We start from the raw sequence: 27,729 nt of genomic DNA on the forward strand, positions 1-27,729 counted from the left end.
ATAGCTTAACTCTTATCATAGCCGCTCTTTCCTTAAATCTGTTATCTGGATGTAAAGAAACATTAATGCTAAAATTGAGTTCAGCACAAAGACACTGATGTGAATGTGCCATTTTCACTAAAGGCAGAGGATAATAGATCCTTTGTGCTGGAGAGGCTGAATGATACCTGAACATGAAGGAGGTGGGATGGTGGATCTCAGGAAAGGGAATAAAGCAAGAAAACAAAATGAAAACACTTCAACTAGATGAATATAGACTGTAATATATGTAAGATCCTCAGAACTGTTGTGGATGTAAATTACTAAACATTGTCAAAGGGGATGTACAGAGAGGACAGCAAGGAAGAAGAGATGGATATGAGAGAGAAAGTAGGGAATGAAGCTCGGAGAGGAGGTTAGGAACCTGGAATCAATGAAGTCTTTGTTAACAAGGGCTGACCTGCCTCTTTTCCCCGCCTACATTAGACCTTCATTGCTCCCTTTGCTCCTCACTCCGCTGCTCAGGGTAGCTGAATATGTGTTCGGTATTTTAACCAGCAGCCACTTCAGATTTTAGCTCTGATGACTGAAGGGAAATCTTCAGCTCAGCCATACAGAATGTCCCTTTGAAAACACACTGTCTAATACCCAGTGTTGCCAAAACCTTGTTGATAATTTTACTTAAAGTTATACTAACCCCCAAATCAACATTTTTGCAGATATTCTGTCTAAATATGTTATATATGATTCTATCTTTATGTTTCTGTGAGAATTTGGACATTTTTTCACAATTTGTTTAGTTTGGCATCATTTTTCCATAAATCATCGCTTCAGTCGAACAATGTTTGGGCAGTTGAATTTTCCCATTGCTTGCATTTGATACGATTGTCACAGCCCCACATTCAGGTGTAAAATCAAAGTGTGTAAAATGTGTCACTTTAAGAGACAAGTAATCAGTTTCTTTCTTTCTGTTTTTACACCAAAGTGCATGACTCATATACAGAACCCTCAGTCCTTACCCGCGTCTCAGGTTTGAGTCCTGGCCCGTTGACCTTTGCTCCATCTCCATTCCCTCTCTCATAAACCACTTTCCTGTCGGATGACTTTGAAATAAACACCACTAGCGCCGAAAAAACCTTAAAAAAGAAGTAGGTGCAAATTGCTCCAATCTACTGGACTTCTGTTTGTGTCTCCTATTTAGTGCAACCTGCTTTGACAATGTGTTGCAGAAATACAGTAAGCAGCATGTGCAACACAGTTGCAATAAATAACCTCAGAAATTTGTGAATTATTATTAAACAAATGTTTGCCAATGAAAGCAGTTCAGTTGCTTCTCATTTCCAGTCACAGTTATTATTATGCTGAGCAGATGAAGACTATTCTTAAACAACATCAGAAGTCTGAATGACATGTTTATGCTTTTCCGCTCAGATAACTGAGACTGTTTTTTTTTTCCTAAGAGTGCCAAACATCTGTCTTTTTCTCATCCCCCTCTCATTGCCAATCTTAGGAAAGAGGGGGATTAGGTGGGAGAAGGAAAAAGGTAGGAAAGGCAGAGAGAGAGAGATTATCCCAGCAGATTTCCACTTGTGAGGTCATTGAAAGTAGTCAGTAACACCGGAGAGAAAGAGATCAGGAAGAAACTTGGATAATCAGAAGTCAGTAGGGTCTAAAGGAGGAATAATAGAACAGAGAAATACAGAAAAATCTATTTTAAATTCAAATAGTGACTTAAAAAAAGAGGCTAGATTATTTTTACATGAGTCCTGCTACATGTTTCTTGATCATTTTGGCATTACACGATCGGTTTGGATAGATGGACAGGAAATCTGAGGTAAGCTACACACTTAATGGTAATCCATGGTAATCCTTTATGAGAAATATACATCTACATAAAATTCAACCTTACCAATATAGACCAGATTGTAGTTGTTGAACTTGCACTAGTTTACTTGTTGAGTTGTTTTTCATTCATGTGAGAACGGGCTGCACATGTGTTTCAGTTTTGTAGGAAATGCATTTGTTTATTTAAATTCAATGAAAAGCCAACAATGCATGGTGGTGATGGAAAAGTTAAAGTACAGTTTGATTACTGAACTCAGTCTCTCATTACTCTTGGCAGTGACACATGTGCACTTTAGGAGGTTTCTACGGTTGGTAAAGAAAGAAAGAAAGAGAGTCAGTATTCCTTATGACTGCTTTGTTAAACTAGATGCTCTATAGCAAATAATCACAATTTCATATAACATTTGCAATTTAAAAAAACACGTACATATTCACATGTAAATGTTACTATCAATGGTTACAATATCATTAACAATGTTTTTGTCCCATCATGAGTTTCTTATTATACCAGGCAGGTGTTATATCAAATATAAACTCTGTTAATAAAGAATATAGTTTCAAATAATAATTTCATGTCACTTTCACAAGTCATAAAACCCTCCAAATAAAAGCATTTCTACAAAGGAGCATCGTCCAAAATGTTTTCATTTTGATGTAAAAGACTCATCACCATTTATCACAGAGTTCTTCCTGGCAAAACGGCCGAACCCACTTAGCAAGCGATTACTTTTCTACATAGGGCCAGGTTGCTTTGGATGCCTTATTTTTCCTTAATAGATCATTATTTGAAAATTACTTTCTGTATTTACTTGGCTTATTGTGGTGCGATATAATCTGATTGATTATCTTAAACACAATATTTCTGTGAGGAGTTGAGTACTTTTTCACGCCAATGTACTTGCTCCATGATTTGATTACAATTCACCTGTTAATGACTGGAATGATAGAAATGCTCTGAATGTCTCATTACACAGAACTCCATTTCAGCCCAGATGGAATCGGTAATGGCATGTATGGCTTCACATATGAGCTTCGTGTTTTGGCTATGCAAGGCTGGCCTCTAATATGTTATTCTTATTCGGCTCTTGCTAACCTGAAAAGTCATACTAGCTGTAGTGTTCCCATATTTTCCTTTCAAAACAACTTCAACAACTGCTGTTCTCTGCCCCACTCTGTTCCTCAGGTGGTTTTCTTCCAGAAATGTCAAAGTTCATCAGTCCAAACCCAGATCCAAAGTCTCCGTTAGTTAGTTGTGTCTGTCTGTAGACAGAAAGAACACTACATAATTTATGTTGAAAGCAAAAGTATATCTTACATGCATATAAAACATATGGGAATGATTTTGCTGGAAATGTGAGTGTTTGTATCCTGCTCAATACAAATATAAGGATAAATGTTTCATAAAGTCTAAAGTATTTTTGAACATATTTGATGATTTTCCTTCCCTCTGTGCATCCTCTATTTTAAAACGGTCAAAGACAAAGTAACTTCGTGGGCAACAATCTTGCAGTTTCCATCCAGGAGATTCTAGCCATTTGACAGTCTTATTATTATAGCATTTAATTGGCTATGATAATAAGCCAATGTACATTGTTACAACTGTACATTATTTCTCACAAACATTCCTCAGATGTACTTCTGTCTCCTGCAGATACACAAACTGTATAATGGATGCAGATTAGTTGAAGTGAATCAACATTGCTGTCTGAGTTAATTTCTGCACAAAACAGGGCAACAAACTTCTGACCAATCACACAGCACTTCGCACAGAGCTCTATCGAAATAGTTTGACCAGGGCCTGGTGTCGAGAAGCTGAGCCAGATGCCTCTCTGCGAACAAAATGAGGCCATTTTTGTCACACGTCTACGTCAATTAGAGGCGATTTCAGCACTTCTGATGATGTGGGAGCCTTAACTCTTTGAGTCTCTAATTTATTTCTGCAGAGCTTTACACTGACACCAGCTTGCATGTTTTGCATTATGCTAAGTCTTAAACTGGCCAAAACTGGATTTATTTATTCTTAATAAAAAATACATTAATTTAAAAAAATTACCCCTGCTCAGGTAATTTATTTCCTAATATTTATCCATGCATAAATGGACACTAGAGGCTCACCTTTTGTCTCTGTTCTGTTTGTACCTGCAGACTCGTCCTGCTGTTTCCACCGCTGTCCATGTTTGTGTCATTATGTCACACTTGTTTGACAATCCCACCTGTTCCAGGATCCTTTCTTACCTTTTTATTTTATGGTGATTACAGTCTGAAGTTGATCAATGAAACGACAAGACTGATTTGTTATTTTGGACTATCAGTCCCATACAAGCTCCAGCTGAATTTCCTGAAAACACAGAATCCTTCCAATGGTTCATTCATTCAAAAACAGACTGAAATACTCACTACCACAGTTTAAGTTACAGATCGCAAAACAAACACACTTTAACACACATTTCTTGTCTGTCACATTTGCATACATAGAAATGTACAATATCTGCCCTCAGGATGTCTTGTCTAAGATGTAATATTTTCTTTTTTTAAATTCTGGCACTTAGCAAAAGTAATATGTTCAACCTGTAAAAAAAAAAAAAAGCATTTCCAGCAAATGTGCCTCGTATTAAACAACAAAGAAAACATGCTGCTTTTACCTCCCCTTTAGCAGTTACAGTTTACATTTTAATACCTGCCTGTCTGCAGAGTTGCAGCTACTGTCAGAACATTGAGCACTGTGAGCACAATCTGTACGACATAGATGACCTCAGGCAAAAGATCATCAAGCAACATTAAGTCAGTCAGAGCAGCTGCATCAGTGGAACTTGGAAATCTCTCAGCATTAGAAAGAAAGACATTTGAATATAGAAGGAACATCACTTGGTATCCCAAACAGTCTTGGCTTTGTGTGCGTATTATCCTACTTCAGCTGTGCTACATTTGCATCTGGATATACAGCATTCCCTTTGCCTTCTCACAGATTCCTTCTGTACCTGACCTGCAGATATAAATAATTTAAATGGAGAAAAAAGATTAAAGGAGCATGAAAATTGCGTAAAAGCAACACATCAACTGAAAAATGAATAAACTCAAGTGGGGTAGCTAGACAATAATATTCCAATGCATCTTTTAGTTTTTTATTATTGTTAATAATGTAACAAAAATCTGTTAGTAATTCATTTCAAACACTGATTTTACCCAAAATATATATTTGTTCCAAAAGTGTTATTTTAATTGTATGCCACAAAAGAAAATGTATTTCTGCACACAAAATAAAAAACTATATATGTGAAGAGCCAGCTCTGAGCTGAATACGTCTCATGTCCCTCTTACACATACTACAAAGAAATAATATGACTAAAAACAATGAGATATTTTGGCTGTTTTAGTTACATCGCCCAGCTCTTAATCTGTGTTTCAATAAGGTGATGAAATTCATATTCACTTCCCAGTCTTTTAAATTGGCAACAGGGAACATCTTGAAGACAGAGAGTGGTGCAACAATCTTCAGAATTGCCAACTGTTTTGGAAGCAACGTAAATATTAAATCATTTCATTAACAATCCTGCACTGTTGTATCTGGAGCAAATACAACAGTATCAGTAGTCATTGAAGTTGCCAAGAAACTATTTGCTTTTATAAATATGATGTTACGAAGATTATGAAAGTATATTTCCTTTTTATTAGGCTAAATTTTAACTAGTTCTAAAAGAATAGCTATATAGAGCGCCTTATGTTCTCCAGGTCTTCTGAATCATTCAGTGGACTCCTACCATGTACTCACAGCACGACACACTGTTATTATCCAGTCCTATGTAGATCAGCAGCTAATACATGAATATTATAAGACTCGTTAGCTTTTGACACTGTAGATTTTCTGAGGCAAAAGTGTCTTTACTCACTGCTTGATATTACGTTACCTTTGTGCCTCCTCTGTCTACTCCCTACTCCTCCTACACTCCAAGGGCATGTAGGTCAGGTTAAATGGAGATGCTGACATTTAGGATTAAACATCCATGTATTCCCAGAGAGATGCCCTTACCCTGATTGGAAATGTGTAAGTGTGCTAAATTAATTATTAGGGTCACCAGTACGTCGGAAGAACTCTAATCCCATATGCCTTTGTTGGCATTACAGTACATTGAAAAATACCCCTGGCCCTGGAGCAATTGCATGTGGACATCAAACCTGGAAACTGTTGTGTATTTTTATTAGGATTTTATTTGATAGCTTCACACAAGTTAATGTATAATTTTTAAATGGGAGGAAAAATATTTTTTTACAAATACCACAACATAAAGTTCCAATTAGTAAATGGAATCCAGCTGAGTGTGATGTAATCAAAAATACAACGGTCAGCTGTCCTGTTAAGGCCTCAGAGGTTTGTTAGAGAGCATTACTGAAGACAGCATCATGAAGACCAAGGAACACAGCAGACAGTTCATCTCCACAGTGATGGAAAGTGATTGTAGCATTATGCTGTGGGAATGACTTTCTTCAGCAGGCGAAAGACTTGAGACACCTGCCAGCAGAACAGTAACTCTAATGTTAGCTGGCGCTTCAATGAAATAGTTCAGGTCTAAGCATGAAATGCCCAAAGTCCATACTTAAAACAAATTGTAAATCTATCATAATTGTTGGAATTTGGTTCGCAGATGCAAACTGTGCTGTTTTACATAGGAGAATGGGCAAAAAGGTCCATTCCTGGATTTACAAAACTTGTAGATTTGACCAAGGTTTTTATTTGACTAAATAAAATGGTAAGATGTACAAATCAAGCAGTACAGAGATTAGCATGCATTATTAACCAAATACACTAGCAAACATACTTAAAGACCTTAATAGCCCAACACATACTCAGGTCCAGAAGGTAGAGGATTTAAAGATCAGTGTCTCAGATTAGGATGATTGTTTTATTAAGCTGTCTGGCCACTACTGAAGACATTGCTAACATTCTCTGTTACAGCTTTATGTAAGCATTATGTACTAATATCCTGCTTCCAACCAATCTTATGGGGCCAACTGAAAATAAATAGCCCATAGATGGCATGTGTGTCTTGTTGGTATTGTGATCTAGGACTGACTTGTCTTTGGGTTGTCAGCAATCAAATACCTCTTTACTCAGAAGACTTCAATATGATAGTGACATCAAACCACCCAGCAAACAACATCACATTAATACTGAAACTTGTCGTGGCAATATTAATTCTTTATTAGGGTTTAAATGAGTTTTTCTAGTCAGAATCACATCATTAAGTGAAGCATCACATTCATTTAAAATTGGTGCAAAAAGCTTCAGCTTGTTATATAAATAATTCCACCATCTAGGTTTATCATCTGCAATAATAATAAAAAAAGATCTTTAACACAGCCACTCTGACATACAAACCGACTAAAGGTTTTGAGCTTTGAATCTGTGCAGGAAAACAAACATATTCTGTTGCAAAGTCTAAAGTATTGTGCAAGATTTGAAAAGTTCACCTTTTCTGGGACAATTATGTCAAAGGCAACTTTGCTGTTTTTGTAAATATGCTTAATTTGATAATGCCCTTGATTGCTTTGTCAATGGTTATATAATTGGTGCACAGATACCCATTATTTTTACTTAATAAATTTTGTATGAAGGCCTCATTATTGTATTCTGAGAAAAGTGTTGCAATCATGGAGCAAGGCCTATATTTCATCACATAAAGCATTTGAATTGCCTTGTTGCTGAAATGTGTTAGATAGATAAATTTCCTGTGGTGTAATGCATGTATAACAGGTTGTCTCAGGGACTGATACAGGCTACCTTTAAGTTACACTATCAAATATAATAATATGTTACTCATAAAAAATCAAAATGAAAGATAGCATGTGCATATTATCCATACTCTTGTAGGCCATTAACAGACTCTGTTAAAATCAAGCAAAAGAATAAAATAAAAAAAAAATTCTTGCAATCACACATCAATAAGATCATGTAAGGGCAATAGTGAGTACAGTGTCCTACCCAGGGACACATTTGAACTTGGAGGTTTAACCTCTGACTTTCTGCACACTGCCTCCACTTAATCACAGTAGCCTTAGGCAACCCAAATAACACATCCAAACATTAACGATGGCAGAGGAGAAAGTTATTTAGGACTTTTATTTCATTAGTCCTTTAAAGGCTATGCTGTACCAGCATTGTTACCCGAAAACATGCAACACACATGGGTGTGCATCAGCACTTTCCTTTATCACCAGAATAGACTGTATTTTTTTACAACGGTTATATAACATACATTGTGGCTGAACTTCAGTAATGTAGCTGTTAAATGTCATTCAGAGGACCCCGTCTATCCAGCCTTCAACTCTATACCTACATTCACAGTTAGGTTGCTCACAACCTGTTGTTTTGCCTGAAAAAGTCCCTTCAAGCTAATGCAGTGGTTGTACTGATATACAACCTACGGATCATTTGGCTCAGACACAAAGAAAAAAAAGTTGCTGCTTCATCATGGATAGACATATAATTGTTTGTGTAACATAAGAAGTGATCTGTGAATTTTTACCCTGACAGAAGGCATGTGAAAGGTAAACAAGGTAATCTATTGTCTTAGCTGAGAAACTTGTTGCTAACAAACAATCTCTGTGGTTGCCATAGTGATATGATTGTTCTCTCCATCTTCTTTTGTGTGTTGGCAATAAGGGGCCACAGATCCCTTTGACATATTAATGTAAAAATATGTTTTTTATAAGGGCAAGCAAACTGTTTTCTAATTACATCAGAGCAACTAGCAGTCATTCCTTGCTCTTACATGTTACTTTGTTCTTACATGGCAATACCATTCTGTTTTAGAGAAGTTGGTTCCCATCTTTTTTGTGTAAAAAAAAAAAGTTTCTAAATGATGTCTTCTTTAAAGCCTTTATCATTGCGTTTTTATTTACTCCTTGTGTTGATCGGTGATCAATATCATCTCTCTGCATTTGCTTCACTCTGCAACTTATCTTTGTTTTTTTTCTCTTTGTCTTTTTGTCTGTCTTTGCGCAGTTATACAACAGCATGCCTATATGTTTTTCAGCGGCACGAGCAGAATCATTATGGAAGTGAAAGAACGACGTCCATACTGCTCCCTAACCAAGAGCCGAAAAGACAAGGAGGGACAATACACCGGTAGGACAACCCAATTACAGCAGTCATACATTCATACACTCATGAATTCATGTATACATGAATACATTAAATGGGAAACATTTAGCATGACTTAATGTCAAAAACCAAGACAACAAGGTTAACAAGGTTATGTTTTATGCAGTTTGCAAGGTCAACTATTTTTCTCACTTCTAGCCCATAAACAAGATGTCCTCTGAACAGCAAAGTAAATATTTTTATGAGCAGGTGGTAAACTTGCAGCCTCAACATTTGCTCTTATCCATCATTAACATTTGTTTTTCATGCACTCAGTTCATTTTCAACTTGTGCTTAATTCTGTGTTATCGGTGCTGTATAAATAGGCCATTAGGAATTTTTCTAATAATGTGTAGTCAGAATTATTGTTTGCCCCCACAGACCTAACCTTTTCATACAGTTTATGAATTTTGGACTTTTCACAGCCATTTGGATTAATTAGCATTCATAGGATGACTATATTAAAATAAAGCTCAGATTTAACTGAACCTGGGAATTATTCATGTATGGCTTTATTACTGTTAAAAATTAGAGCTGTTCATTTTTTACTGAAAGTTTAAAACTTTGCATTTGAAGGCTATGATATCTGGGAGCAATAAAAATAGGAAGAAATAGTTTCCTCTTAATGGCTATACATTTTGGATTTAAATCTGGTTATATCATACATGGTGACATTTGCTTAATTAGAAAATGGGTTTTGATCAGATTCATTTGTCAGAGTAAAAATACCTTTTGAAAATAACAACATTTAAGGAGGTCTTCAACACATTTGTTATTAAGATGATCATCATATCATGATTATGTATTAATGTTTTTTTTATTGGCCTAATGTAACATTCTGATTTTAATGCTTGGTTTTCATTAACTGTAGGCCACGAATTATTAGCATTATTAATATAAATAAAGGCTTCAAAAGATCCATTCCTGTGCTAATCAATATAATGTGTTTTACTTAGTGAAAGCAGTTATAGAAATAAACAAACTTTCTAATAAAATTCAGATTTATTTTCTAATTATACACTGTTTTAATTAAAACCTCAGTTATATTCACAGATGTACTTTCACAAAATTGAAATATGTGTGTTTATAGACATGCTTAGTGTGTGATTTTAAAAATGTGCTGTGTGCTGCTCTCTAAGCGAACTCTGCGTTGCCAAACAGACTCTATTTCAAGGATTTCTGATAGAAATCAGGCCTGGAAGGGAAACTGCACTAAAAATGTGGTTGATCACAGCAACATTGTGCTTTAACTAAGACGGACAGGGAGGGGGGGAGGAATTACATTTTCACATAGAATATTTTTTTCCTGTAATTGTTGGTATTTCCCAAATCAATCATGATCAACATAATTTGGCTTTTTTAACAAAAAACAAAACTACAAAAAAACAAAACACTTATGTCAAGGGGAAAGATAGTTTTCCCTTTACAGTTGTTTGTTTTATGTAACAGATATTTATTGTATTTTCATTATTTCTGGAAAAATCAGTTTTGACTTTGACATGAAAGGGTTTTTTATATGTTTTAGTGTCAAAGAAGCCAAATTTGTTGATCATGATTGTTTTGTTAAATCAATAACAATGGGAAAACACCCAGCAGCTTGAGCACTTTGCATAGGTAATGTTAATCAAAATTGGAATTGTATTTTGTCATTATTTCTTTTTCTGTTATTAAATTTCGTTTGCTGATCTGAACATTTAGTTGTAGCAAAAAAAAAAAAAAAGCAGTGACAGGAAATAATTTTGAGAGAGCAGATATTTTTCACATCACTGTACATTCAAGCTAACCACCTTTGTATGCACTACATATAGTTTGCCCTAAGCAGATGGTCAAAGCTCAGATGATAGTGTTTGTCCTCCAGTTAGAACATTAGTGAGTCCTCTATACCACGAAGCGTCCTTGAGCAGGACAGTGGCCTCTCTTAATGCTTTCTTGAACTGAAATAAGGTTAAAAAGTCACTTATCAAGGACTGTTTAACTTTTTCTTTTGACTGAGGGCCTCACAGATTTATCCAAGGAGGGTCTGGTTAGTAGAATTTAGTGGAACTCTTTTAAATGTCAGTTTGAATCCAAATCTGCTACACAGAAGGATAACATTTAAACAAATGTAATAGATAAATGCCACAGAATATTTTGTGGTACTTTTATCAGACTAAATGATGCACTAAATTGCAGCAGCAGATAGTAAGGAAGGTTGTCATCTGAAAGTGAAAGTGTAAAGAAATGGATTCCGCCTTTAAAAAAATCTGAGTTGCAAGAAGAAGTGGAGGAAAAGCCAGAGGCTTTCTTGCTGGTGAGAAAGAGTGTGCAGAGCAACCTCCATGTTTAGAGCTGATCCCGATGAGATGTAGATTACTGGCTTATAGGGCTGTATGGTATCCTTGGCTTTCAGGTGGTTCACTTTACATGAAGAAACAGAGAGCTGACCTGCAGATTCTTAAAAAAAAGTACCATGAACTTCTGATAGAGATATATATTCTTCAAACGTGTTTTGTCTCAGCTCCTTTACCCATTATCATCTCATTTTTAAACATTTTCTGAACTATCACAATACCTGTGGAATCTCTTCTAGTGAAATGTTTCCAACAACTACAGTACTCCTCTAAATTTATTTTTCAAAATGCATAGATACTGTGCTCTGCGACAGGCTGGCGACAAGTCCAGGGTGTACCCAGCCTCTTGCCCTAAACATTTGCTGGAGATGGACACCCCTCCTACCCCACTAGGGACAAGAGTGTACAGAAAATGGATGGATGGGTGGATGGCATAATTACTGTTCATAAAAATTATTAATAAACAGAGAAAAACAAGACAAAATGGCAGAAATCCAGACTTTGTAGATTAAGTTTCACTCCTTTCGCTCTGATTTCAGGCCACTGAATAATATTTTTTTTAATATCTATTAAATTTGTGTCTATGTGGTAACAGTTAAACGTTTCAGGCTCTTCATACTTTCGTATGTTTGCTTGGACACACTTGAAAACAGCCTCTGTGATTAACGAGAGGATTCAGGTGTGTGCGTGTATTTGTTTGTGCTGATCTCTAACTTTTTTACCTTCCTCTTTGAATTAGTGTGAAGGAGTCTGTACATGTTCTAACAACAAAGGTTTAGCTCACCTGCTGCCATAGTTTCTGCTTGCAAATCGTTTCCAAATAAAGCTGTGATGGCAGGACCAGATGACATCTTTTTTTATTATTTCTATATGTGTCAGTAACGTCCAACTGCTTGGAAAAATAATCATGTTGCCAAATAATAACACTTCAGAGTGTTGTTGTTAACAGTTTATTACCACAACATGATAATGAAAAGGGGAGCTTCTTATTAGTAAGATAACAGTAAACTTTACACTTCATCTTAAAGGTTATTCTGTATGTGTGAAACATGAGCTGGATAGAATAACATCCAAAAAACTGAAGAAACACACACACCTGGAACAAACAGCTTACAGAGCAAATCCAACAGAGATTATACAGCTTAAGAATTTATAATAATAAGATAAAGAAATTTAAACTAAACAACAATTGAACAGATAAATGTAGGTCTGAGGAAGCTCAGCACAAAGGTTTGAATGAGGCTTTACAGGATTAATATTTATGAAAAAAGTACATCTCCATCAGCAGTTAAGAGAGCAATTTAGCCCCCGGAAATCGTCCACTTAGGACTTTACTTCCTTTCACCCACCTTTTCAACTGAGAGTATTTTTTATAAAAAGTAATGCAAAGTTTATTCCATTTGTATAAGGAAAGCTCACTACTTAGACTTTCTGTGTTCTGGGCAGGAATTCATATTTAATTAGATTTAGGCATGATTTGTGAGCTTCCATTATACAAACGGAAAACTCGCATCTTCAGAATATTCCCACAGACAGCTGCTGCATCCTTTTAAGCGAGCTGACAGCTGTGCCGGATTTTTAACAATGCGTTCAAGAGAGATTTCTTTCAAAATAAAGTGCAGGGTGTAACTTCGCAGCTTGCGTGGATTATCACCAGGTCAGTAGGTGGTCTTTCATTTTGGCAGATTTGCATTCAGACTGTGACTAAATTTGGACAAATGTGTGTCACCCTGGTTGCATTTACACCTGCGTGCTCTAAGTACAGGTCTGAATGGAGCCGCAGTGGTAAATTACACAAGCATCCCATACAATATGAGTCATGGCAGATTCTACTTCAATGTTTACAATGTGAGTGTGTTTATTTCTATTCTGCCATTCCATTTTAACACATTTGTTTTTCACAGCATACCTCTTGTTATTATAAGGAGTTCAAGTAGTTCCCTGCTTCTTTAATAGACTCACATTCAGGCTCAAGCTGTCTCTATTTGTGTTTGAAAATGTGTGTTAGGGTCTTCAGGGGACAGTGAGGACTGTGCAATCAGCTCGCAGGGACTCCGGGTCCCCACTCAGAAGTCTTACTCATCTAGTGAAACGCTCCGAGCCTTCGACCAGCACCAAGACCAAACCAGGTCAGGGCTTATCACTTTAGAAATTTACATTTTGTCTAAAATTCTAACACGGATAGGGAGTCTTTCTCATTTTGGTCATGTTATTTATTTATTTTTTTGTGAAATTCTTAAAAATCAGTATCAGCACAATGTGAAATGTGAAGATTAAAAAAAACAAAATAACAGAGCTTACCTGTTAGTGTTTTCTCTTCACCAACACAGATCTAAAATAAACCAGAAAACACTTTGCTCTTTGCTTTTCACAGGTTACTGTACGGTACCACCAAGGGGCACAAGGAGATGGTTCACCGTGAACAGGATAATTATACCAGACATGGTAAGTCTACACACACATACACACACAAACATTAGACTAAAAGCACATAACATAAACCATCTTTAGAGATAAACACCTAAAATTGCACTTTACATGTTCAGGATATGACATTTATTTTTCAAAAATGGTTTAATTACAGTATTCAAGGAAATCATTTTAAACCTGTAAAACATTATTAATCCAGCTTGTTATCTCACAAATAAAGTTCAGACAGGCAGTTCTTGCTCTCTGGTTCTTTTATATCAAAGCTAAAAAAAAAAAATCCCTTTTTATTTATGTTGTTGTAAAGAAATATAAAACACACTTTTATATCTGCAGTTAAATAAATAGACATTCAAACTTCCTACTTCAATTCAAATGATGCTAAAATGATGTACAAAGTTATCTATTGATCTTTTAAGAGTGGCATTTATTGACTCTGATTAAAGCCATTAACAGAAAAACTGTACTATTTTACAAATAAATATGAAGGTTAATTAAAATATATATTTTTAAATTAACTTCAAAAGAAATTGTAAATCATTTAGTTGACATAATAAATTACCATCCTTTTGTTTGCTTTGTAGGCCAACATTTCAGTCTTCGTCAGCTGGGGATTTGTGAGCCCCCTCCACGCCGAGGCCTCCCGTTCTGCTCCGACATTGGCCTTCCCCATCACGGTTTTTCAGTTGGCACGGCACAAGACGTGGACTCAGAGAGTCAGGCCGTGATGTCACCGGAGCGTGCCATGCGGCTGTGGGGCCGAGGAGGTCTGGGTAAATCGTCTGGGAGGAGTTCCTGCCTGTCCAGCCGCTCCAACTCGGTGCTGACACTTACGGACACGGAACATGAGAACAAGTCAGACAGCGACAATGGTAGGACATGAGTTTGACTTTAGTGGCTGAATATGTAGCTGTCAGAAAACGTTTTTTTTTTTTTTAAACCCTTTGAATATTTTAGAATAACTTGGTGCTCAGGAAATCTGTAGAGTTTTTTTTTTTTTTTTGTTACACCTGTACATTTAAGATCATCAAATAAATTTTAATATCAGACAATGTTTGAGATACCTGGGATACACTCTTCTTCAGCTTGTTCTTCTCCAGAATTGTTTCAATCCAGTCACATTAAAGAATTTTCAGGAATATTGTCCATGGTTAGGGTAACATCTGAACCTTCCATTTAAACATAACTCTAAACTTTGACTAGGCCCTTTCTTAGACAAAGATTTTTAGCCAGTCAGAGGTAGGCTTGCTAGACTGCATTGGGTCTGTGTCTTTTGCATGGTGCATGGGGTGTGAAAGGAGGACAAAACTCAAAATGCCCTGCTAATTATTTAATTAATGACCACAAGGTAGCTGCCTGAACACGTTTATTTATTTTAATGATCATGGAGGATGGGGGACGTTTGTGCATCTGTGTTTATGTGCTTCTGTGTATGAAATGCATATTAGTTATTCTCAAGGTAATTTTCTCTTACAGGTGTGCATGTGTGAAGAGTTTAATGCATTACCCCCTCACAGACACACACATGTAATGAAATACAGTGTGTTTTCATTAAACTCAGCACATACACGTTTTCATTAAAAGATGGGACATTGTAATTAACAGCGAGACAAACTGCTGAGTCCTTGCATTTACTTATATTAAGTTTGATCATGTTTTTATTAAATGACATGATGCCGTGGATGTCAGTGCTCTGGAGGAAACTCTTCGTATCTCTAAAAATGAGTAGTCGTCAAGTTTTCCAAGGCTAATTGACTTTTTAAAGCACAGCTGTGTTTATGTTTGTGTGTGCGTGTGTGTTTGCACACGCCTTAGCAAGAAGTAAGTGTGTGTCTGGGTATATGTACGGAGGTGAGGTGACTCAAATAGAGCCGAGTGTATTTGGCTGACACTGTGTAATCTTCAGTCCAATCTTTATATCAGTCCATCCGTACTGATATATTTTAATATGCTGAATTATTTTAATATGCATTAGCCACAGTGGGAAGTTTTTTAGTGCTGTTTGAAAACATGTTGGCACCTTCCACTTGACCTTATATATGCACTTTGCTCTATTTAAGGTTTTATTGACTCTAGTGGCCTTTATTTGAAAGTAGTTTGTCAAGAAAGAGATGGGATCAAGGGAAGACATGCGGCAAGGCCGCACAACCCAACATGTGGGTCGTGCAGCCACCACAGCACCCCCGCAAGCAATTTGTTCTTTTAACGTGTTTGCCATTTCTGTTGCTGCTGCATTTGTGGCAGAGTATATATTCTATGCCAGAATAACTGCAATATAAAGCAAGAATGAGCAAATGATGCGCTACAAATTGATTTTTCATGTTTGCACTGGCTTATCAATGTCAGTCGCTTTGTGAATCAGATACTGAGACAACACAGACAGAGATTGTAAAAACTTGAGAATTTAAACAATTTTAATTTAGGTTTATTAATGATACTTGTAGTCTAATTTGCTGAGTGGTTGAAAAACTGGACAAATTTCAGGTAAGAAGTAAATGTAAAAAATGGTCTATCTGTGGATTTAACTGATCCCAGAGAAAGACCTTTGTATCTAAATATAGTGCTGTTTCAGTCATTACTGATAAAGGCAGCCTCTGGCAAAAATGTTCTGGAGACAAAGAAATCCTATACTGCTGGTGCTGGAGTTAAGTTTGATTAATAAGGGTTTGCACCTAATATGATAGTAGTCTTTACTTAAGATTTTTTTAAGTAAAAGACTGTTCACTTTTTATTTATTCTGGCACACTTTTCAGAAATCTTTAACAGCTGTTGCTGGCCTAAAAGGAATATCGCCCAGTCATGCAATTTTGTGTGACTCCACTTTATCAGAAACATTGACTATGTATGTAAGAGATAGATGCAGTCATGTGATATCAAACACAGTCAGTGCAGAAATGCCTGAAAGTGCAATACACCTAATGGCTTTAAAACTTCTCTTGGTTTCAGTGGACTTCTACCTGAAGACTTTTAACTTTCTTATGAAATACTAATTACATTTTAATTTTTACTTTCCAGTAATAATGTTGGTCATTTTAACATGTTGTTGTAAAATTGATATTAGAAAACAGATCATTAATTTTGTCCCATTACGTTTCTTTTACTGTCTCCCTTTTGTTTTATTTTATTTAACTTATACCTATCTATTGTACTGCATACAGAAATTCACAAATTGACTACTTCATCTCCAATCTTAAGTGATAGATTTCAGCTCTCTGCTACAAATGGCAGCTCCAAAAAAAAAGAAAAAAGAGTAAAGTCCAATCTTATTTTTATAGCATCAAAAGTCATTCCAATCACCTCAGATCTTATGCTTTATGAAAAGGATCAGTCATAATAATAGTGACAGAACATCAAACTAAAAAGGCTCAGGTTGGACATACAGGATGAACAAACTGTTCTAGGATCCAGTTGTACCTGAAGTGCACAGCAGTCAAGGAAACCATTTCTCCTTTCTTGTTTTCAGTGTGTGTATGTCTTTCAATGCTGCCTTTGTAAAGCTAACCAAAATTATTGATTTTTCTTTGACCTAATTGTTCTTAACCATTAATAAAGGACAATTCAAGTTGATCTTATCCAGTGTGGCAGTACAAAAGCAGCATCGCCTACTTCAAACTTAGGCTCAGATTTTTTGATGTTTTGTATAAAATTCTGTTTTTAATGAGTTTTTTTCTTTTTACTTTTTTTTTAAATCTTGAAAGGAATCACATGGTCATGCTTACATACACCAACCCCGTCATTAGTGAAGGACTGCTCTGTTGTAAGGCAGACACACAGAAGAGCTAAAATCCTCAACTGCAAAGTAGGACTTCTCTGTGGAACAAAACCACCTTTGATTGTGGATCTTAGATTTGGTAACAGAGATCTTTAAGATGTTATATAACTGAGGAAAGTCGAGACCAAACCCTTTGTTATTTCATCAGTGTTCTTCGGAAGACGGCAAGAGAATAAACAGCAAACCAAAGTGAGATGGTGAAGTGAGGAGAGACAAAGATCAGAGAGGTGGGGGGGATGTAACAATATAAAAGAGGAAAGGAGAAAGTTGAGAATAAAGATAGGATGGGAAAGGAGAGAAGCCTCTCTGTGTTTGTTCTCCTGAGAGGAAATATTAGACCGCAGACGTCTGTCTGGCTCCCCAGTGGACACACACGCAAACATGCGCGCAAACACACAGCCAGATTAACGCTTTTATGGTGTCTGAACCCATGGGTGCTCAGCTGGCGCTTGCCCCGTTATTTGATACTGATGATCTCAACTTCACCGGTGTAAAAACAGGAGACACAGATGTATTCACTGACATACAGTAGGTGTATTTGTCACTTTTCCCATATCCGGTTCAATAAAGCAATCAAGAATGCATAAAGCAGTTGTTATATTATAAATACGACATGTACATTACTGGCTGTTCAAATGAACTATTAGGAAAGACAGGAAAAATAAAATAGGTAAATGAAAGGACACTGTCTTTTCTGGATTTTGAAGATGAGCGATTAAGAACAAGAAAACTATAGAAGCAGACAGATAGTGGAAGAACTCTATTTTGTCTTTGCTAACTAGATTACTATGTGTCAACAAAACCCTTAATCCATTTGGCATCTCTAAGCTGCTTAACACTATAACCTCAACTCTTATACAGAGACACACACACACGCCCACTGAGCACACAGAAAGCTTTTAACCATCATAGTTGTACCATTTTTGCTTGGATTAAAATTACATTTTTCTTAAGCCTTTGCTGCATTATTGATACATAGATGTTGCGTCTGCCTTGATATGCAGGTGCTCTGTATGTTTAGTGATATGCGAATCTGAGGACATGTGAGGAACCTTCACGTGCTCAGTTTAATCCCAAATGTTTCCCTAACACATGATATTTATGAATCATTACATTTTATGTTGGTTATGTTAGCGAAAATGTAGGTTTTATACTCAGCAACAATTGTTGCCGATGGGAAACTGCATAGTCTAAATTACACAAATATGGCCTATTTATACATATAAAAAAATAAGAAAAATCATGACATGCATAACCTATTATAACAAAGAATGGTTACATGAGTGTTCACAAATATTTTAGACACATAGAGATTCAATGCCACATCCTGCAGATGTCATTATTTCAATGTGCCGAGTGACCTTTGACCTCATTTGGTCATTTCATCTGTGAGGCAAAATCAGGTGAAAATGTTAGTATGAACAAATGTGCATCCAGGAGGAAATTCTCCCTGTTCCACCAGACCAAGCAGTACACCTCGGCCCTGTCCTAAACTCGTTTAGTAGTGGTCATTCAGTTCATAGACCAGTATAGTGCTGTCTATGTATTATGCTAGCGGCAGCAATTGTTGCCATGCTTACATTCACTCTTCTTATGATCAAAAGATGAATGAAGTGATAAAATTTTGTTTATATACCAGTAGAAGACACTTGAAAGGACATATGTTATTTATATTAAAGTATTTTACTGACTTCCTCTTGTACAGGTTTGTGACAGACATTTACCTCCAGGGCCACAGGCAGGAAGTAAAGAGGTCTTGTCGTGTGACCTTTCACACTAGATGCATGAAATTGATATTGCTTAGAGTAGACACACTATTATTTTATTTTAAAACTTCAATTAGCTGCCAAAAGTCAAAACAATTCTTTTAGAGCTTCCAGAAGTTAGAAAAAATGTCTGGCAACAATTGTTGCCGGTGGGATTAAATGGGTTAGTGGTAATATGTGTAATATAATTGTTTTTTCAGCTTCATTCTTTTATCATTATTACTATTCTTTGTATTCTTGTTATTATAATTATCATGCAAATAATAGCTGCTAGATACTCAGTATTTATGTTAATATGTAATTATTGAGCAGTCACATGTTATTAGTGCACAAAAAACAATCAAATTCAGTTTCATGCCAGAGGCAGACTACACAGAAGATCAGAAAAGCTGTGACTGAAAGACCTTTTCAGAATCAAGTGCTCACATTTTCAGTGTTTCACTGAAATCAGTTCATAACTACAAGACTGAAAATATACAAGGACTTCAACCTCTGAAGATGATGCAGATTAATACTAAACCACAAAACATTTCTTCTGGGTTCAGAGTGAATTCCAGCTGATGTTGCATCATTTTCAACTCAGTGCCATGTTTCAAAATGTGTATATAAGTACATATATAATAATGACAAAATTATATCAACGAATATCCTCTTTTTCTTTATATGAGTGTTTATTTCACTGGGGTGAATTTTCTCTCTCTCCTGCTTTATATAAGTTGTGTTTCATGTCATGCTGAAGTTGAAAAGAAAAATTTTAGTATTGCAGTTTAACTTTATTTTTACTTATAGCAGTAAAGGTAAAATGTATTTATTAGAACACTGTTGTGGCAGCTTTGGTGTTAGTTCTTTTCCTATAGGAGATTCTCAATAGGCTTTCACACATACATTTTATCTTCTGACTCTGTTGGATATGAGAGAGTCCATGAATGGCCATCAGCAGGATGGTCCACAGTTGTTCTCTCAAGTTAAATATCATTCTGCACTTCTCTAGAACAAACTTAACCCAAAGCCGCTCCAGCTCCATCTTGGCTGTGTGCTTTGGCTCTGTCTGATGTTACTAATCTGTAAGGCAAACATCATATAAGTCGTCTCTCTTTTCTCTCATATAATTCGACTACAGCTCCTTTCCAGTCTGCCACTGTTTCCACTTTTCTTTATTTGTGGATATTGGCTCTCACTGTGGCTCTGGGGTGTCCAATACTTTAGATATTCCTCTGAAAGCGTTCTCAGATTTATAGATGTCAATGATTTTGTTTTTAATCTATTATTGATTTTTTTCTAGATCATGATGAGATGATGTGTCACTTTCTGAGATTCTGCCTACTTCATTCTGTTCTATGTATGTAACTTCCTGATTCTACATGTCTGGCTGTAGGGTGAAGGTCAAATTAGAGGTGACTGTGGAAATTGTTGATTCGTGATTTAACAGGGTGCCTACTTTTTCATTCAAGGCTAGGCTGGTTTGAATAATTGTTTTTACTAGTGTGTAGGTAATCATCATTTGAAAACTTAATTTTAAATTTACTTTGATGAACTTTGTGTGACACATATTTACTTGATAGTCTGATCTATGTATGTTTAGCAAATAAAACGAAGAAATGTACAAGGGCCAAAGATTTGTTCACAACAATGGCAAATTAATATGGGCATGTGTTGTGGTCACATCTACATGAGTGTGTGTAAGAGTGTGTGTTCAATTTAGCATAGCAGGTTTATATGATAAATTCATAAATTATACATAAGTTGAACTGAACATCAACTACCTCAAACAGGGTGCCTGTGCGCTTACTGTTCTAGTCGCAAAAGATCTCCATGGTATATTCTTGATAGCCTTAGTACACATGCACACACACGCAAACAAATATAACATGAGAGAAAAAAACAAAGATATTTGCTGGATATGACAAATCACAGCAATAACCACAGTGAATGTGTAAGTATGGAGAAATTATACATGCACTTTCACCAGGATCTATTTAAGGACATTTTTCTTACACCATTGCTGCATTATTGATGCATAGATATTGCAACTACCTTGATATGCAGGTGCTCTGTATGCTTAGTAATATGCGGATATAAGTTGTTTTTTTAATAACTTTAGAAAAGCATAAAATGTTGTTAACTGCAGATATGTAGTGTGCCAGGTTCTTCTTTTTTTTGCCAAGCTGTGTGTGTGTGACGTTAGTTACTTATTTAGTTTATTTTTTTGAATGCAATACAACTTTATTATGTGGAAAACAGGACATCTGATGGCTCTATATGAACTAATTTGTTGGGGTTCTTTGTGTGTATTTCCTCACACTTCCAAGCTATACGTTATCTAAGAAAATGTAAAATAATCTTAATACACTCTATACAGGACATTCATTCTGCTGACATAGGCATGTTTTGTATTTGATATCACTTATATGTGCTTCCATATGAAATCTATGTAAAAAAAAAAAAAAAAACAGTTTCAGTCTTAGATTAAAATTACTCCTAAATAGAAGGTTTTTAAATTTGTATGGTTTTAAGTTACTCTGTTCATCTTCAATGTGTGTAACATTTCAGGGATTTCCAATCTAAACAAGTCCAGCAGGGGTGTGTGTGTTGCATGCCTTTGTGCTCTCTGAAAAGTGAGCTGATGTATGTGTGTGAGAGTGTGTGTCGCATCAAAAGCACTGAAAGTGGTCAAGGTGAGAATGGAGATCAAATATCAAATAGATCAGGTTGAGACTGGGCTCTATATCTATCACTGTGCTCCTGACGTATTGACCAAGTGTCATATCCAGATTTACACAGCTAGACCATACACACACACACACACACACACACACACACACACACACACACACCCACGCCCGCTGCCTATCTCCTCAGCTGGCTTTGACTTCGTCTTTGTTTTTTGATTTCTACTGCCATGTTATGCTCCTAATTTTTTTTTACTTCTTTCTCACATACATACACATTTACACCCAGTAATTAGTATGTGGTGCTGTGTGATAGCTGGATCAATAGGAGCGCTGTTCTTACAGGATCATTTGGCCTCTGAAGCAAATGCTCTGACAGGCACTACATCATAAGGACATTACCACCAAGCCGTTTTCTCTTACCCACCCCTCTGCTCTCTCAATCCCTCATTTGCTTTTTTCCCTCCTCTCCCTTTATCTTTTCTGATTTTTATCTCATAAGAACAGTGCCACTGTGTCCTCTTTTTATGCTTCTTTCTGCCTCTGTTCTCTGACTTGAACTGTTTCTAAGAAAACTGAATGAAAATGAAGCAGTCAAAATGAAGTCTTGCCTCATTTGAACTAAGTGTTATTGTTTTTATGCATTGTATTTATAGAGGGTACTCAGAGGTGCTTTGCAGACTAACACAGAATGCAATAAAACACAAAAGTTACAAAACAAGAAACACATTTAATGAAACTAAACATAGATCTCCACCATTTTTTAATTAACTGCGGCTTTGTCCAATAGTCCAAAAACATAACTATTAGGTTAATTGGTTTCTCAAAATTATCTTTTGGAATGAGTGTGTGTGTGGGCGTGTGTGGGGGTGTGTGCGTGGTTGGTTTTTTGTCCTGTGTGTCCCTGTGTTGCCCTGACATGAATTGGTGATTCGTTCAGGGTGTACCATTGCAGATAGGAACCAGTCCAAAGGATAAAAAAGGATCGATGAACTAATTGATTGAATGATTGATTGATGGACTGACTGATTGACTGATTGTGTAGAACATGATTTATTAGGTGGGGATCACAGTTATACATCCTGGTCTGCAGGGAATATGACTAATATCAAGGTAAAATTAACTACTTAAAGAGAATTTTTTTTGTTGTGTAAAAGACAACCACTCTCTTCCATATATGGGAAACACTTTGTAATAGGTGGTTGGACTTTTTATGACCAAATTACTGTCATATAAATGTATATGTGGACCGTTTCTCTTAAATTTTCTTTCCCCTCCCCACTCCCACCCAGCGTCAAGCTGTGGGATTTTGCATAAAAATGACATTTTCACACCAGGATAGTCAAGAGGACTTGGTCTCTTTGGGTGTGTTCTTAAGTCATACTTGAAATATCTCTCTTCCTCTCTTTGGTTTAGTTTCTCTTTTTTTTCTCTGTCCTGTCCAGCATTATCAGACTCTCTTTGGTTTAGTTTCTCTTCTTTTTCTGTGTCCTGTCCAGCATTATCAGAATCACAGGTGTTTGAATTCAAAGAAGAAGCCTAACTGCTTTACTGTCCCAAATGGATAATTGCGGCTTTCACTATAAAGCTAAACTCTATATCTATATGGATGGGGAAATTCTGTCTTCACATCCACAGTTAAAGTGTGTTCAGAGATTTAAGACTATTTTTTGACAGTTTTCCAAACTAAATTAATTAACTTTTTTGCTGCATAAATATTCTTTTTGCATGTTTGAAACTTTTTTCATTGATGATACTTGACGCCTCCTTTCCAACACGCAGCGTTTGATCTCTGTTTAAAACTACTGATGGAAGCACAGCTATTTTCCTTAATGTCTGGGTTTACTCAGAAACAAACCATTATTCTCAGAGTACTTTTGTGGAGCCCGATGAAGAAAAAAAAATCTTTCACACAATGTTTTGTGCTGATGCGGCTGTTTAGTTGGTGCTCCCCTGGTGACCACTAAGATTCAATTCCTCACCATAACCATGGAGAATTCTATCATTTAGAGCAGTGTGATATGTCAGCAACTCTGATACCATGGTGAAACATCAATTGGCTCTCAGATAATTAAATACTCTGCAGAGGGAGTTGGAAAGTAAACTGTGTATTATATATGAGGGACAGGTGTGTGTTGATCCACAACAAATTTTCTAATTTAAAGACATTGAAGATGAATTAGTTCTAATTTATTTGATGCCGCAACTAGATTAACCGGCCATTCTATATTATTATTCATCTATCTATCCAATATGTTGAACATAGTGTTATTAAGACATCAAATAAATCTATCAACACCTTCAAACAGCTGTGCAAAATATGATCCCTAATCAGTAAAAGGTAGACTGAATGCTAATCACTGCAAAAGGACCCAGTGATCCTTTCTTCACCATCATCCACTCTAATATCTCACCCCCTCCTCTGTTTGTTTCTCTGTTTCTCACACATACATTGTAGCCTTCCTAGAAGTGTCTGGAAAGCTAGTGATAGTGCGGCTGACCTCAACATATGGGGAATTTTACTGAGAAACTTCACATAAGCACACATACACACAGCTTTAATTCCTGCTTATTTTTAACATGCAAACTAACACACTCCCACCTCGCCTTGGCTGTCCTTCGGAGTGTCATACGGCTTTCACTAAATGGGATTAGGCCGCTAACAAAAGCATTTTACTCTAGTGTGTGTATGTATGCGTGTGTGTGTTTGTGTGTTTACAGGCAGGCCTGTTGAGTGGGAGGACCAGTCTGTCTGTCTTTTTGTGAATCTCATTCAAAGGGTGGCATTGTGGCATTGTTAATATTCTTAAACTGACAGACACTCTACTGTTATTGATATGAAAAACTAAATAAGAATAACTTCATCATTTTTAACTAATAGAGAAGAAAAAAATATTTGGGGGAAAAAATTAATTTCAAGAAGTATAAACATGGAAGCAGCCATGATGAAGACTGTTAGTGATGGTATTGTCTAAAGCCCCCTCACCACATTCGATATACATAAGCAGCAGATTCCCACAGTAATTATTCAATGCTCCTCCACCACCACGCACAGGCCAGCTGACAGCCCTGCCTGGGCCCTGGATAAGATAGAAAATTAGCTAATACTTACCTGATACATGATAAATGCATGATTCATACTGTATTCTATATGTTCTTTTTTTCCACTGCTATTGGCTCCATACTTTGGATTTTAATTGTCTTCTTTGAAACAGTTTGTAAATGATATTCGTCAAAGCCAACAGTGACACAAATCTCAAAAATAATTTATTAAATTATTGTTGTACATCATTATATGTAATAATTTTATTACTAAATGCAGTATTTCAACGGGAGAATCCAAGAATCAAATATGTGGTAAAATTATACCACTTATTATTATTATTATTATTATTATTATTATTTTGCTCCTTGTGCTAAAGTACATCATGACAGATTTGCTAATTGCTTCTGTGACTCAAAAGATTTACCTTACATGTAATCGATAAACTTGCACAAAAACATCCTAACTATTATAGAAAAGATGGTGCAGATAGATAGAAATCAACTACTTTCAAGCTGTCTGTGGCATAGGAACTTGAAATAAAGCAGCCAAACTACTTTTGTGTTCATATTTGGAGGGATGGAAGGGGGGCTTCTTCCCCACTGATGCCAGGACAATTAGGAAGAAAAAGATAAGTTAAAATGACTTTTTTTATCTTACAAAAAGCATTTTTTGTGTTCTTCACAAAGGTGCCCTGTTTTGAAAACAATATATATTCTTAAACACATTTTGGTAATTGGGGGGCCCAATATCAACAATGAAAGCTCTCAGATATTTAAGATTAACAGCGACATGGAATGTGTGTATTCAGGGAAGTGACCCAAAGACGAAATACAGGACATACAAACACAAAATAAGTGAAAAATTCTTAGTCTGCCTTCACAAATAATAAGGGGGAGACAAACGATCTTAAAGCTGGGCGGACTAACGAAAAAATAAATAAAATCAAACTCTAAAGGACAGCAGGAAGCAGTGATAGAACTGTAAAAACAAAATACAGAAATTAAGCGCTTATAAAAAACATTTTAATCAAATCAATCTAAAGCAAATTAAAAACACTGCATACCTGCATTGCATAAATCAACACTCAAGGACAAAACCGAAAGATCTGCTGCAACCCTACCCAACAAAAACAACAATATAAAAACAAAAACATACTATACAATCTGATGAAAAACACAAATGTGTAAAGCCTACCTGCAGCGTTGAATAGTCACATGCCCAGGCAATGCTACTACTGGAATGTCAGTAATAGTGTGGCCCTGTGTATAATCACCACATCAGCACATCAGCATACTACATTATTAAAATGATCAATTTAAAACAGTTTTCCTCCAAACTTACCACAGTCACCAAACAATGGAGCACGTGGGCCCAACACACACCTGGTCACACACCCAGGAAGTTGACACTTAGCCACCACCCTGCCAGCTTCCCTTTTATGGAAGCTTTTGGCCATAAGGAGATTGCAACACCCTGTGTCTATTTTTTGGGTAAAAATAAATAAATAAATAAGCACATAAACTCAAAAAACATTTCTGATGTTGTTTTTGGAACTTTTATGACTTTTGACATTGGCTGAAGAAACTTGTCCTGAAAAAGCTGATGTGAAAGATTCTTATTTTTGTTTTTGACATCCTATTTAAACATATTTATAGATCTCTTCAGGCTATAGCAACCCATAAACATTCACAGATATTCTTTAGAAAACCAGTTTTCTGACATACATAAAAGCACACAGTTCTTGGGGCCTAAGCTATTGCTTTGCAAAATATTCTTCTTCACAAAGAATATTAATGTAACCAACCTTTTTCCTTATAAAAAATAGCTGTTTCTTTAAAAAGTGAAAAGTAGTTTTAATGTAAACATAGATGTAAGGTTATTGTTTTCCCAAGACAATGTTTGTCACACATTATTTCAGGGTCTGTAACCAAATAATGCAAAAAAGTACAAACTTCAGATCATTTTTGTAGTGACTCTTTTTGTGGTCTTCACTGCTCTGACAATATTAATCTGCCATAGACATGCAAAACATTATCAATGTGAGAATAAATTCATGTCTTATTTTAATCACAAGGTAGCTCTTGAAATTCAGTAAATTCTCTTCTCACTGATATTTAGTCCTAAACTTAGAAACACAACAATATTGTTGGTGTGAACCTCCAATAACATTTGGAGACTTCTTTTTAATTTTTTCCCCAATCTCATTAAGACTCAAAGATTATTCTGATTAAAATGAATTTTTGCATAGCTCATAATTAAACACAAAACGTGGTGCTAAATTAAAGATATTGATCCTCATACCCTGCCATTCCCACATATGCTCATTCATTGTTCCTAGGGGACAATAAAAAGTTTTATTGTTCCATTTGCAAAGGGTACTTATGGGGCATTGCTGCTAAGCAATCAATGCCACTCACTAAACAAGTGTGTTAGGTTCTCATTAAAGAAGCTAATTTAAATTTCAAGTAGAAAAGCAAGAACAATAAAAAGAGAAAACAACTTTGAAGTTTTTACATATTTTTTAATGAACTTTTATCTATAAATGGCAACAATTTTAAGATGAACAAATGCCAAATTGTTCTCAATGTTAAATCAAAAATTAACTCGGTTCTGTGGCTTCAGAGTAACAAAATGCAGCATAGAGCTACCAGCTGCAGATCTTAATCACAACTCTGCATGCTCAAAGGTAATTCCAGTCTCTGCTGACCTGTTTCTATTAAGATTTTACAGCGTGCTAGAAAGGGGCATCTTGAGTGA

The 27,729-nt window shown here is 36.0% G+C and overlaps 1 protein-coding gene across 10 annotated transcripts in view; it reads left to right on the plus strand.

The window, feature by feature from the left end:
- tenm3 (teneurin transmembrane protein 3) overlaps nt 1–27,729 on the plus strand; it is a 287,657-nt gene that overhangs the window by 49,644 nt on the left and 210,284 nt on the right. For 9 of the 10 annotated variants that reach the window (XM_028017268.1, XM_028017271.1, XM_028017270.1 and 6 more), the window contains exons 3-6: nt 8,825–8,947; nt 13,301–13,421; nt 13,667–13,737; nt 14,304–14,591. In XM_028017268.1, the coding sequence (XP_027873069.1) occupies nt 8,845–8,947; nt 13,301–13,421; nt 13,667–13,737; nt 14,304–14,591 (583 nt within the window). In that variant the 5' untranslated portion in view covers nt 8,825–8,844. The remainder of the gene's footprint in view (nt 1–8,824; nt 8,948–13,300; nt 13,422–13,666; nt 13,738–14,303; nt 14,592–27,729) is intronic. The other variant, XM_028017272.1, reaches the window with a different exon arrangement.

The sequence above is a fragment of the Xiphophorus couchianus genome, chromosome 5 (assembly GCF_001444195.1).
Source record: "Xiphophorus couchianus chromosome 5, X_couchianus-1.0, whole genome shotgun sequence".
In the NCBI taxonomy this organism is placed as follows: Eukaryota; Metazoa; Chordata; class Actinopteri; order Cyprinodontiformes; family Poeciliidae; genus Xiphophorus; species Xiphophorus couchianus.